The 14,196-nt window shown below is 39.5% G+C and overlaps 1 protein-coding gene across 1 annotated transcript in view; it reads right to left on the bottom strand.

The window, feature by feature from the left end:
- GPR180 (G protein-coupled receptor 180) overlaps window positions 1–14,196 on the bottom strand; it is a 59,385-nt gene that overhangs the window by 13,801 nt on the left and 31,388 nt on the right. The window contains exons 5-6 of the mRNA XM_089680478.1: window positions 10,572–10,621; window positions 6,187–6,344 (exon numbers count right to left, since the gene is read on the bottom strand). Coding sequence (XP_089536604.1) covers window positions 6,187–6,344; window positions 10,572–10,621 — 208 coding nt within the window. The remainder of the gene's footprint in view (window positions 1–6,186; window positions 6,345–10,571; window positions 10,622–14,196) is intronic.

The raw sequence follows: 14,196 nt of genomic DNA, 5'->3' as shown, positions 1-14,196 counted from the left end.
TCTTCAACCTAGAGACATGTGTGTTCCAGTGCATTTTTCATGAGTTTTACTGCACTTCAGTACAGTTCACTGCAGAAAAATGCAACAAGTTTGTTGTCTTCTAATAATATTGACAACTATAGCCTTTATTTTCCCGGAGAGATTTAATGGACTCAACGACAATCCATAAAACAGAACAGATGACCAGTGTATATTTATAAATATATTTTTCCCACAGCAACTAACAGTTCTTTTCCAGAGAGATGCATTTAATCAGTGACAGTTCATAAGACAGAGGTACAGACAAGGCAGATGACAGGATACTTAGAATATTCATGCAACCATCAAACTCAGAGGCTCTCTTTCTCCTGTTACCCCACAACCAAAAAGAAGCTTCCTTAATATACACATTTTTCCCCATTCAGTACAATGGCAAGAGCTCTGATTGGCCACATTTAGAAGTCCCCTTGATCTTATGTGTCCTAGAACAGCTGTATGCATAGATTTAAATTAAAAAGTTAAATAGATACTCCTTGTCTTGTTTATGGCAAATCTGCTCTATTCTCCATAAACAAGCACACCATGAATATTTAAGACCTTTCCCAATATATTTGCAAATAACCTGCTCTGAAACTTCCCCTGACTCTCCACATATTTACCCAAAAAACAGGTTAACCCAACATAGCAAAAAGGTAAAGTAACTACCTCGTGCATAAATGAACATAGTAAAGGAGTCAATGGCTATCCTTTTGGTGTGTAAAATATGCAGTTCATCTGGTCCACTATGGATGCCAACTTCACATACATGAATGTATATACAGTACACATACATATATATATATATATATATATATATACACACACACACACACATACACACACACATTTTATATGCCTACAATGTTGTACTATCTTTTTCTGGAACTGGAATGCTCTTCAACTGACTGCACTGGTGTGAACTATGCCATTGGAAACCATGTAACCTACTATCAATGCGTTTTTGATGCAGAAAAAACACTGGACTGCATGTTTTCTGAATTGGCCCTATAATTTCAACTGCAAGTCTCATTTCAGTCACATGCATGAAACAGGCAAGGTCCAAAAGATAGGCTGGTTTAATAAGCGTTTTGAGAATCTTCATACAAATTGTGGAGTATCCACTATAATTCTCCAATCATGTAAAAAGCAAATTCCTATTTACTTATTTCAACTACACATGATTGGATACTGATATGAATATCCACACAATTTATTGTGTTAAGATTCTTAACTTTAGTAAATCAGCTCAAATACCTGAGGCAAGACAGATTTGTATATGGTCACATGCAGCAGAAAAGATCTGGAAGTTTACCAACTGGATCTTTATGCATCTATTGGATTACATTTTTACAAAGATATTCTGACATATCAGTTAAAAATCTTATATCAAGCAAACATCGTATTTTATTTACCGCAATATAGAAATTTCTATTCAGATTCTACCTGGTCTGTATTCAGAAGCTTAATATGGCAAATAAAAGTCAGGCAAACATGCTTTTAGAATCTGATGACAAAAAAATAATTCCTTCGTAGTTAGGACAGCACCTACATCAGATGAACATGCTTGTCTTTGCACTCAGCAGCTTATATTGGCAAGACAACAAACACAGTAAAATCCAATAAAGCCTAAAGAAATCCATTGGTTGGGTTTATCTGCTAAAGCTTTGAAACTGCCCTGGGTTATACTTATTTTAGTTGTTTTAGCAATATAGATCTTTTTAAAGGGATAGCAGACGAGAGAAGCTTGCTTCACAGCTCTCTTAGTTTAATTGAAACCTTTGACTCAGTCATCTCATAAGGGATGAGTAAATCTGGCCATAGATATATCAAAATTCAGCGGGTTCAGTAGGCACTGGTAGAATTTAGATCTAACTATGGCAACTCCTGCTCAACAGACATCAAACTAATGATCGACTCCTGTCGAATGGTTTTGTTAGATAATCTCTGTCAGTGACTACAACCACTAATCAGTGTATTCTGACAGAAGAGAATCTCCACTGTCAGCATACAGTCTCAGCGGGGAGGATTCTTCCATCCACCTTGCTCTCATGGATTGGGGAATAGGGTCATTTTATTTAGTTTTTTCTTCAGCCTGCTGGCTGAACCACAAAACAATCCGTCCATGGCCAGCCTTACTGCTCCGATTGCTTATCCCAGTTCTGTAAAACTCTTTCCTTTAGCACAGCTTATATTAATCATGCTTAAAAGAGATTAGAGCTCTCCTTGGACTAAAAAAAGTAATTATTAAGCCAGTGCTTAAAATTTCAAGTCCTGAGCTACTAGCCAGGCCTTAGAGTTACTCGCCACCAACAAACACACACAGAAACATGTACACACACACACACACACACACACACACACACAGAAACATGTACACACACACACACACAGAAACATGTACACACACACACACACACACACAGGCACGTACAGACACTTATACACACAGATACATGTACATACACAGAAATACACACGCACAGACACAAGTACATACATACACATGTACTTATATACACACACATACATGCTGACACATGTACAGATACACACAGACACATGTACAATTGTACATGCATACACAGACACACACAAATGTACACGTACACACACCCCCCCTCCCCGCATAAAAAGTTGTAGTACTTCGTTGTTCACTCACAGATCCGAGTACTGCAAACTAGGGGGAGGCAGAGAGCACAGCACACACTCCTTCCTTTGCTTTCACTGCGCTCAGCTATTGAGCAGTCTCCCAGTGCCAATGACAGATCTGGCCTGAGCTCCGAGACTGCTCAGCAACACGGCCCTGGGGGGCACACTCGCCCCCACCATAATTTCCACTCGCCATTGCAGAAATTTCAAGCCCTGTATTAAGCTATACACTGGGGTGAGTTTACTAAAGGCAAATAGATTGTGCACTTTGTAAGTGCAGTTGCACTAACTTTCCCCAGAGTTTAGTAATGAGGTAAAGCTCTGCTGATTTCCATATTCCAATCAGATGCAAGCAAAAATCATTTTTTTCCTCTGTTTTCTTTGCACCCAATTGGGTATCTTTGCAAAGTGAAGTTTTACAACACTGGGAAAAATTTACTGAGAAAAATTAGTGCAACTGCACTTGCAAAGTGCACAGTCGATTTGCATTTAGTAAATCAACCCCATTGAGTTTAAACGTATACCATTCTCCAAGTCAGATCTGGAGCAAATTAAGGAGTTATGGGTGATGATCATATAATATCTATGAACATCTTAAAGTGTATCCAAAACCAAAACTAGAGAGTGGTTAGAACCACTTTCAGATTTTAATTGTTGCCAGTGTCCCACATAGAGAGATTAACTCATTTTCTTCTGGTGACCACTTTAACCAAAATATTGAGTTGCCACCAGAACAGGAATAATAGGGACATTTTCCAATAGGGGCACTTATGGTGGCAAAAGTCTAAGTGGACATTTCTCTCAGTTTGGAGAGACTTCTGGTGTGTCTACAGAACAGGAAATGAAAGAAAATCTGTCCACTGGGCCCAGATGGGAAAAAACAAAAACACAAAAAAACAAACTGTCAGGAGTTTTCACCATTCCTTACTACATCCAAATTGAAAATTATGCCGCATGTGCAGGCTCGCTCCCGAGCCGGGCTGTGCGTCCATTGACACACACAGTGCGGCTCGGACAAGACCCCCCCACAGATTTGACTAACAGCAGCGGGAGCCATTGGCTCTCCGCCAAGCCTATGAGTGCACAGAAAAGAGAGAAGTCCTGCAGACAAGCACAGCGCTTGATCAATGCAGGACTCCAGGATACAGGACAGTAAGTATTTAGGTATTGGGGGGGGGGTGGCTAAGAGAGAAACAGGGTTGTATAAAAGAAATGACAGATATGTGCAATTCCTATAGCCCGACGCCCTGGATGTGCCTTTCCGGCCGTCGGGCAAGAGGTTTTTTTTTTTTTTTTAACTCTGCTGAGGGTAAGGCTCTCTTGTAAAAGCAATCAGAGCAGCTAACTAGCCGCTGGATTGCTTTTACAAGCAGCAGGAAGGGACTCCATTCATCACTACCAGTTTCCCTGGATGCAAAGGGCACCATTGTTAAAAATGGAAAGCATTTGTTCACATCTATCTTGGTGCGATCAAATGCTTTTAATGGCAGAGGAGGGATCAGGGGTCTTAAGGACCCCAGATCTCTCCATAAAGAGTATCTGTCACTGTCTATTGCTGTCACAAGGGATGTATACATTTATTGTGACTGCAGTAAAAGCATTAAAAAAAAAATAAAAAAATTAAGAGCAACAGTGTAAACATAATAATTAACATTTTAAAGCGTCCCTTTCCCCTCATGCTCATACGCAAAGGCGAACGCACGTATTGGTCCCGCATGCAGATGCAAATAGCGATCGTTTCACACGTGAGGCATCACCGCGAATGTCAGATCATGGAGAGCAATTCTAGCACCAGACCTCCTGTGCAAATCTAAAGTGCTAATTTATACAGGCTTTTAAAGCGTAAACCTGTGGATAGTAACATTTTTGTCGGTTTTGCCATTGCACGGACGTGCACAAATTTTAAAGCATGGCATGTTTAGTATCCATTTACTTGGTGTAACAGCATATTTTACCATAAATTTAGCTATGTATTGTGTTTTTTTGCATTCAAATTAAAAAAAGTACTTTTTTCCCTCAAAAAATTGCTTTTGAAAAATAGCTGCGCAGATACTGCATGAAATAAAAAAATTGCAACACCCACCAATTTATTCTCTAGGGCCTCCGCTTAAAAAAAAAAAAAATATATAAAAATATAATTTGGGGGTTCCAAGTAATTTTCTAGCACAAAAATTAAAAGTTTAAGTCGCCATAAAGCCTGTTTTGCTTTTAAAAGCCCCACTGCATAATAAAAAACAACAACCCTTCATATTTTTTAACCTAGCAAAATGTTTTTTTTTTTTTTATTATTTACCAGGACAAGTAGATTGGGACCCCGATTTAGTCCCTTAGACAAGTAGTTTTTAAAAAAAATTTCCACACCCTTGTATGGTACAAAATCCAAACCAAAATTCAAAAGGTTACAAAATGCAGTGTATAGAATGAACAGAACTACACAAAATCAGACAACTCAAACAAACAGAGGTAAAAAGGTAAAACAGGAGGGGAAAAGAAGAAAAAAGAAAAAAAGGAGAAAGTACAAAGACAGGTTATAGGATTTTCAGCATGTGACCAAATGCCCTCCTTCAGGGTGGATGACATCATAACCCACGATGACCAGTCCTATACATTTAAAAGCGCACAAAAATAAAATTACCTCTGTTAATGCCTGTCCTACATTTGTTTTTTCTGCTCTGTTTGGTAAAAACGCCCCATATCTGAAGCTGAGACATGTAGTTCCAGCTGTAGTACATGAATCATAGTAGGTTGCTCATTTTACACTAACTCCATTCAGAAAAAGCCTTGTATTCTTTTCACTGAATACAAAGTGTTTTGTGATTGGAGAAGGAGGAGGGGAAATTGTGACATCCGACAGTGTACTAAAGTGGAAGTAAACATAGAAAAAAATTAAAATAGAGACAGGATTTTATGACAGAAAACACCCTATTAGTTTCTTCTGTCATAAACCCTTATGTCAGCTTGTCAACATTTATGTATACCGAGTCCGCATGTGCAGCTCAGCGTACATTTACAGCACAGCTCTGTGCCGTGAGGATGTGACTCCCATGCACAGCAGTGACATCATCATAGCCCGGAACCCAAAAGGAAGACCAGGAGAAGATGGCAACTACCAAGACCGGTGGCAACGCTGTAGGGAATCACTTGCCAGGTAAGTCTGCTACAATGTGTTAATATGCTCTGTATACGAGCACATTATAGCTAAAAAAATGGCAGAGGTTTAATTCCATTTCAAATAGTTTAGAAGAAGGTAACTGTTCAACAAGTTATCCAAGCACCCAAATACTAACTACTAAATATTACATATAAGAACCCGAGCCAGTGGCACACAGAAACTGCACGTGACAGAGTGGACATTGCATGTTCTATTAATATGTAAAATCAAACAAAAGATACTATTCAGGATTATTTCCTTCCATCTATTACAACATGCTGTATATGTTGTATGTGGTGTATGCCGGTAATTCTTTGAATACAGGATAAAGTATGTCATCATAAGGCTGGAAAACATAATATACACACCTGAACAACGACCGCAACCACAGCAATTCCAGTGGATGTGGGGGTAGAATCCCACTGCAGGGGTCTACTCTGGGATTTCTTCATTCTACTGAGAGTCCAGCCCATACACAGGCTTAGCAGCAAGTATAGCATCTGTACTTCTGAGGCCATATCACATACTATAAAAGAGGAAACACAAAAATGACAGACTTGAGGATTACAGTTAGTAGGTGATGTTAACTTATTTAAATACTCTACCAATATTTATATGTTTTAAAGAGTAACTTCACTTTTGTTGACAACAAAAAACAAACAATCCCCTCTTAGAGATCAATTTACATTGCAAGAATTTTAACACATTTTGTTGCAGATTCTCATCTACTTCTGCTCTGAAGGAATAACTTTTTATTTGACTATGTCCTAAGAAGTACTGTGTTCAACATAACCACCTGGTGCACTGTCAATGTTCTGATGAGAAACGTTGCAGTGTCTGTATCCCTTTAGGCCTCGTTCACATGGGCGATGATGGCCATGCAGCGTGAACAGGCCGTTTTTGCAGCATCTAACTTCCATGTGCTGAATGCAGGCAGCCCAGTGAAGATTACAAGGGTGGGGGTGGGGTATAGATGGAGGAAGATTTCACCTAAAAAGGCATCAATACAAGGGACACATCCTACTGACTGTACGTTATGTGCCTTGTACTGACGTTCTGTTTATTATTTTGGTTGCACTTAGGCTTAAAGTATTTTACAGTCATAAATGCGGATTTTAATATGTCTGCAAAAAAAAAAAAAAAAAGTGATGCATGTAAAACAACAAAAAATCTAAAATCAATAAAATCAGGCACCTCGGCATAGATTGCTTCTACAAACATTTGTGAAAGAATGGGTCACTCTCAGGAGCTCAGTGAATTCAAGCGTGGTACCGTGATAGGTTGCCACCAGTCCATCTGTAAAATTCCTTGCTGCTAAATATTCCACGGTCAACTGTTAGTGGCATTATAACAAAGTGGAAGCCACTGGGAACAACAGCAACTCAGCCACCAAGTGGTATGCCACGTAAAATGACAGAGCGGGTCAGCACATGCTGAACCACACAGAACGCAGAAGTCCCCGTCTGCAGAGTCAATAGCTGAAGACCTCCAAACTTTATGTGGCCTTCAGAATGCACAAAAACAGTGCGCAGAGAGCTTCATGGTATGGGTTTACATGGCTGAGCAGCTGCATCCAATCCTTACATCACCAAGTGCAATGCAAAGCATCAGATGCAGTGGTGTAAAGCACGCCATCACTGAACTCTAGAGCAGTGGAGGCGTGTTCTCTGAAGTGATGAATCACACCTCTGTCTGGCAATTCGTTGGACGTGTCTGGGATTGGCGGATGCCAGGAGGTTGGGCTTGGCCCCTTAGAACTCTTAAGGCTATCAGCATGCCAAGACAATTTGGATAATTTCATGCTCCCAACTTTGTGGGAACAGTTTGGGGATGGCCCCTTCCTGTTCCAACATGACTGCGCACCAGTGCGCAAAGCAAGGTCTATAAAGACATGGATGAGCGAGTTTGGCATAGAGGAACTTGACTGGCCTGACCTCAACCCGATAGAGCACCCTTGGGATTACAGCAGAGACTGCAAGCCAGGCCTTCTCATCTGACATAATGAAAATTGAATAATGCCACCATAACAAGGCAGGGTAGCCTTTTATAAAGCCCTCAGACTCACCAAAAACAGAGTGCGGGTGTCAACCTCAAAGATGCATAAAGAAAAGCAGAGCAGCTGCAAAGAACAGACTGCCAAAGTAGGTAATTACTGACCCATGCAGAGTAGTTCACAACATAATATAACAATTCTTTATTTGTAATCCAGATAAAAAATGTGATATCTTCCAATAGCAAAAATCCTACACAACCACCTTTTAGGTTTTTGGTTTTGAGTTTATTACCGCTTCAACAACTCCTAGATTGTAAGCTCCAACGAGCAGGGCCCTCTGCTTGCCCTTCCTCTTGTACAAATTGTATTGTAACTGTAACGTCTACCTTCATTTTGTAAAGTGCCGCGTAAACTGTTGGCTCTATATAAATCCTGTATAATAATAATTTGGCTTTGTTTATTCCATTTCCAACAGTTTTTTTTTCCTGGAAATCCAGATAACCAGTGCAGAGATATCTACTGAAAATTCTCAGAACTAGTGGAAGACTATTTTGCCCCAGAGGCTCAGCTACATGTAATATTTTTTTTTATCACTTAGTAGCCGGAGAGTAGTCCTAGGATAAATGGAGAAAACACTTTTCATAAAAAAAGCTATATACGTGCATGTATGTGTGTGTGTACATATATATATATATATATATACCACATACACAAGAGGGGCGTTCAAGTCAAACTGGGACTTCTGAGTTTATACAATAAAAGAACAAAATTTCAAGGAGTGGAAACTGATTTATTTTTCTACACACTCCCCTGCTACATTTATCCCAGCATTTAACGAATGCCTGGAAAGCTTCAGGATAGAAAGATATATATGTCAGTACGCCTGTACCATCCTAGGACAGCCTGCTTCACTTCGTCATCATTTTGTTCATCGTCCCTGCAGAAAGATTCGTCCCTTGTGCAATTTCATAATAGGTTATGCGTTAATTATCCAGGATCAGGCGTTCCACAAACTGAATGTTCACAGGAATGACTGCTATGGGTTGGGAACCACCACTGCCAGGATCGTCACTGATGGACGTACGGCCATCTTTGAAACTTTTACACCATTAAAATATCTTACTGCGGTTGAGTGTTTCATCACTGTACAGTGCTTGAAGTCTTCTGTCGATATCCGTGAGTTTTACGCCTTCGTTCACAAGAAACTTCATCACCACACGCTGTTCCATGCACGCACTAACACTGTTGTCTGCCATCTTGGTTAACAGTGTCTAGACTGGCCTGTGACAAGTGCACCAACTATCAGTAATAGGACACACTTGCTACTTACTACTGCATACAGTACCACCATGCTAGCATCCCTTTTTATACCTGAAAAATTAAAAGTCCTGGTTTGACTTGAACGTCATTATATATATATATATATATATATATATATATATATATATATATATATAAAAGAATGTTACTGAAAATTACCTTACAATCTGCTGCAATCTAGGATTTTCTAAAATGGTCAATATTTAATATTTTCCTGCAACCATAGCAACACCTCGGAGTTACAGAACACCCACAGAGCTATCAATTCCTGTTCAAGTGATAGGTTTATTGATTTTCTGTAATCCTTTTAGGGCTTTAGAAACTATTTTGGCACTCCAGCATTTACCTTTACAGAATATTATAGCCAAAACAATTTAAATTCTACAGGAATACTGAGTTGCAGGTAGATCCTCCACTTAGTGGTTTGTTTGAAGAGGTTAGTCAAAGGCCTGTGTCAGTACCAGCAGTTGCAGCTAAGAATCTGAAATGCAGTTTGATAAAATCCTTGCAGTACTGTATATTCCAAGTTGGCTTGCATAAAACTGGTCCTTCAACAAGAGTGGAGTTTTTAACTTTAAAAACGGTTATAAACCTCAAACATGTAATACAAACAAAGCATATCCTTCTATACTGTGTACTTGCCTCAATCCAAAACCCTCAGTGTGATTTCTCTCTGCTCCCTCATTCCTCTGCTATCAGAATGAAAACACTTCTGAAATATTTTTCAATACCAAAAGATAAAAAGGGGAGGAAAGCTCCTGCACACAGCCTGTGACTGATATTCTTAGTAGTGCATATTTCCTGTGAACTGTTGAAGGGGGTGTGTCCCTTCCCTCCAATCAGGGCTCAGAGCTGTCCTCACAGATCTGCACTGAGAGACTTCAGATCCCTATCCCCAGAGCTGAGAGATCCTGTATTCTGCACTTTTAATGGATGTAGGGGACAAATGGCTGCAGATAAATGGGTACAACTTACGCTGAAGGATTGGTTTCATCTCTGTGTATCATCTAATGCTACTCATTTCACTGGATATATGTAAGGGTTTACAACCACTTTAAGCGTTAAAAATCAGTTTGGAGCCAATAAGGCTGCTTTCACACTGAGGAGTTTTTGAAACGCTTAGATGAAATATACGGAACATGTTTTCCTACTGGTCAAAAAATCCTTACTCTGCAGTTATATTAGCAACATACAAAGTAGTTCTCTGTGACTAAACTTTATGAAAGAATGACTAACAGAAAAATAATTTACAATTAGATGATAGATATATTCTTACTTGATTTAGCAAACGTAAATTAAAACACACATACCTAACTATATTACCAAGTAAAATTATTACGTAGAAGTCACACACATAAAACACCAGCCATATTTACATGTCAGACCCAAAAGAGGAGTCATTTGTCTGGAGAAACAAAATGCATTCGATTTAATACTCACATTCTGCCACACTTCCAATGAATGGAGCTCCTTTACCATCTTTAGCGTACCTGAGGTACAGAAGTGGAACAAACGTTAGACATGTAGAATTAACCCTTTCACGACCAGTGGACATTGAAGTCTAGATGCCCAGATTAAATTTAGCAGGTTCAGTATGCATATGTTATCTCATCATTAACACTATACAGTGTATCTTTAAAGCCGTGAACGTGATTCCAAACAATCACTTGAGGTGAATAGTTGGGAAATGTCATATCCACGTTTTTTTAAAAAAAATGCTCATATGACTACTCTGCTTATTTAAAAAAATGTTTGCATTTTATAATGAGATATAACTTTAACCACTTAAGCTCCAGAGGATTTTACCTCCCTCCAAACCAGGCCTATTTTTTTTCTATTTAGCACTGTGCTCCTTTAACTGGCAATTGCGCAGCCATGCAATGGTGTACGTAAAAATTAAATTTATATAAACTTTTTCCCCCAGAAATAGAGCACTCATTTAGATCACCACTTTTTTTATTATTTAATTGAAGACCAAAAATTTCGAAAAAAAACACAAAACAAAAAAAAAAAAAAACAATTTACTTTTTTGCCATAAAAACATATCCAATAAAAATAAAAACCATCAAATTTAGGCCAAAATAACTTCTGCCACATCTTCAGTAAAAAAAAAAACAAAAAAACAAAAACAAAAAAAACAAACACACATATATACCCACACATGCATACATACATACATACAAACAGTGAAGGAAATAAGTATTTGATCCCCTGCTGATTTCGAATGCTTGCTCACTCACAAAGAAATGATCAGTCTACAAATCGAATGGTAGGTGTATTGTAACACTGAGAGATACCTGTCCACAGGAGCAATCAAACAGTCAGATTCCAAACTCACCACCATGGCAAAGACCAAAGAGCTGTCCAAGGATGTCAGGGCCAAGATTGTAGACCTACACAAAGCTGGACTGGGCTGCCAAAGGATAGCCAAGCAGCTTGGTGAGAAGGTGACAACAGTTTATGCAATCATTCGCAAATAGAAGAAACACAAAACAATGGTCAGTCTCCCTAGGTCTGGTGCACCATGCAAGATCTCACCTCGTGACGTGTCAACGATCATGAGAACAGTGAGGAGTCATCCCAGAACTACACGTGAGGATCTTGTCAATGATTTCCAGGCAGCTGGGACCACAGTCACCAAGAAAAAAATTGCTAACACACTACACAAACAAGCATTGAAATCCTGCAGTGCCTGCAAGGTCCCTCTGCTCAAGAAAGCACATGTCCAGGCCCGTCTGAATGTTGCCACTGAACATCTGAATGATGCAGAGGACGACTGGTTGAAAGTGTTGTGGTCAGATGAGACCAAAATCAAGCTCTTTGGCATCAACTCAACTCGCCGTGTTTGGAGGAGAGGAGAAGGAATGCTGCCTATGACCCCAAGAACACCATCCCAACTGTCAAACATGGTGGTGGAAACATTCTGCTTTGGGGGTGTTTTTCTGCTAAGGGGACAGGACAACTGCACTGCATCAAAAGGGATGATGGACGGGGCAATGTACCGTCAAATCTTGGGTGAGAACCTTCTTCCCTCAGTCAGGGCATTGAAAATGGGTTGTGGATGGGTGTTCCAGAATGACAATGACCAGAAAAACACAGCCAAGGCAACAAAGGAATGGCTCAAGAAGAAGCACATTAAGGTCCTGGAGTGGCCTAGCCAGTCTCCAGACCTTAATCCAATTGAAAATCTGTGGAGGGAGCTGAAAGTTTGAATTGCAAACCTTAATGTTTTGGAGAGGATCTGCCAAGAGGAGTGGGCCAAAATCCCTCCTGAGATGTGTGCAAACCTGGTGGCCAACTACAGGAAACGGCTGACCTCTGTGATTGGCAACAAGGAATTTGCCACCAAGTACTAAGTCATGTTTTGTGAAGGGGATCAAAATACTTGTTTCCCTCATGAACATGCAAAATTTGTAAAGACATGCATTTCTTTTGAATTTTTTGTCGCTATTCTGTCTCTCGGTGTTACAATACACCTATCTTTCGATTTTTAGACTGATCATTTCTTTGTGAGTGGGCAAACATTCAAAATCAGCAGGGGATCAAATACTTATTTCCTTCACTGTATGTGTGTGTGTGTGTATATATATATATATATATATATATATATATATATATATATATATATATATATATATATATATATATATGATTTATCTATTTACTTTTTTAAATACCAGTGATGGCTGCGATCAGCAACTTATAGCAAGACTGTGATAGAACAGCAGGCAATCTGACACTAACACTTTTTTGGGAATTGGCTGACACTGACGTCACCAGTGAAACTAATATCAGTACTAATATGCACGGTCACTGTACTAATGATACTGCCTGGGAAGGGTTACTATTTCCAGGCAAATGGTTAACTGTGTGCCTAACAATGTGTAATGTGTTTACTGTGTGTTTTCACTAAGCAATGTACCAGTTTTTATTCCCTGCTTTACATGGAGAAAAAAAACAGCACATTGCTGCTGTCAGTAGAGAGTAGGTAAACAACACAGAGCTCTGTCCTGTCATCTGCTCCACCAAGCAGTGATTATTGTGTGCCGCTTGCAATGTGCTGGAGCGAATGGCAGCACAGCCTGGGCGGCGGGCGCATGAATCCCCTACCCAGATGGGCTGGATCATGTACATGATCTGGTGCAGAGAGGTTGACTTGCCACAATAACAGAGGTCTCCATACGATCTCCCTCCAAGCGTTGAAGAACTGCAAGTCCCATGAGGCCTTGCAAGACTAACAGCCACAGGCAAGACTCCCAGAGGCATGATGGGACTTGTAGTACTTAAACAGCTGGAGGGCCATAGCTTGGAGACCCCTGATATATATGTGGCAGTTGACAACTGGTTAATATTGGGTACCCAGTTTTGAAAATAGTAAAAGAATGCATTTTTGGTTGTTTTACAAATAACCTTTTTGAATCAGATGTGTTAACATTTTTTAATTAAAAAAAGGAATTTTGATTACTATACTTAATTCTTTGTGCACAGTGAGTATATAGGGAGAGGCACAGGGCCACCTGCAGACTGGAGAGGAATTATTAGAAAGCAAATCTCCAGCCAACAGTGGATATAAAAAGTCTACACACCCCTGTTAAAATGTCAGGTTTCTGTGATGTAAAAAAAATGAGCCACAGAAAAATAAATTTCAGATTTTTTTCCACCTTTAATGTGACATATAAACCCGTACAACTCAATTGAAAAACAAACTGAAATCTTTTTGGGGGGGGGCTAGGAGTAAACATAAAAAAAACTAACAATACACACCTGCCATCATTTAAAGTGCCTCGGATTAACCCCAAATAAAGTTCAGCTGTTCTAGTAGGTCTTTCCTGACATTTTCTTAGTCACATCCTACAGGAAAAGCCACGGTCCGCAGAGAGCTTCCAAGCATCAGAGGGATCTCATTGTTAAAAGGTATCAGTCAGGAGAAGGGTACAAAAGAATTTCCAAGGCATTAGATATACCATGGAACACAGTGAAGACAATCATCATCAAGTGGAGAAAATATGGCGCAACAGTGACATTACCAAGATCTAGACATCCCTCCAAAATTGACGAAAAGACA

Source organism: Staurois parvus, unplaced genomic scaffold (genome assembly GCF_062004578.1).
Source record: "Staurois parvus isolate SC_StPar_1 unplaced genomic scaffold, SC_StPar_1.0 ptg000243l, whole genome shotgun sequence".
Lineage (NCBI taxonomy): Eukaryota > Metazoa > Chordata > Amphibia > Anura > Ranidae > Staurois > Staurois parvus.
The sequence above is the reverse complement of the archived record's forward strand: the minus strand, read 5'-3'. Positions and strand labels throughout refer to the sequence as shown.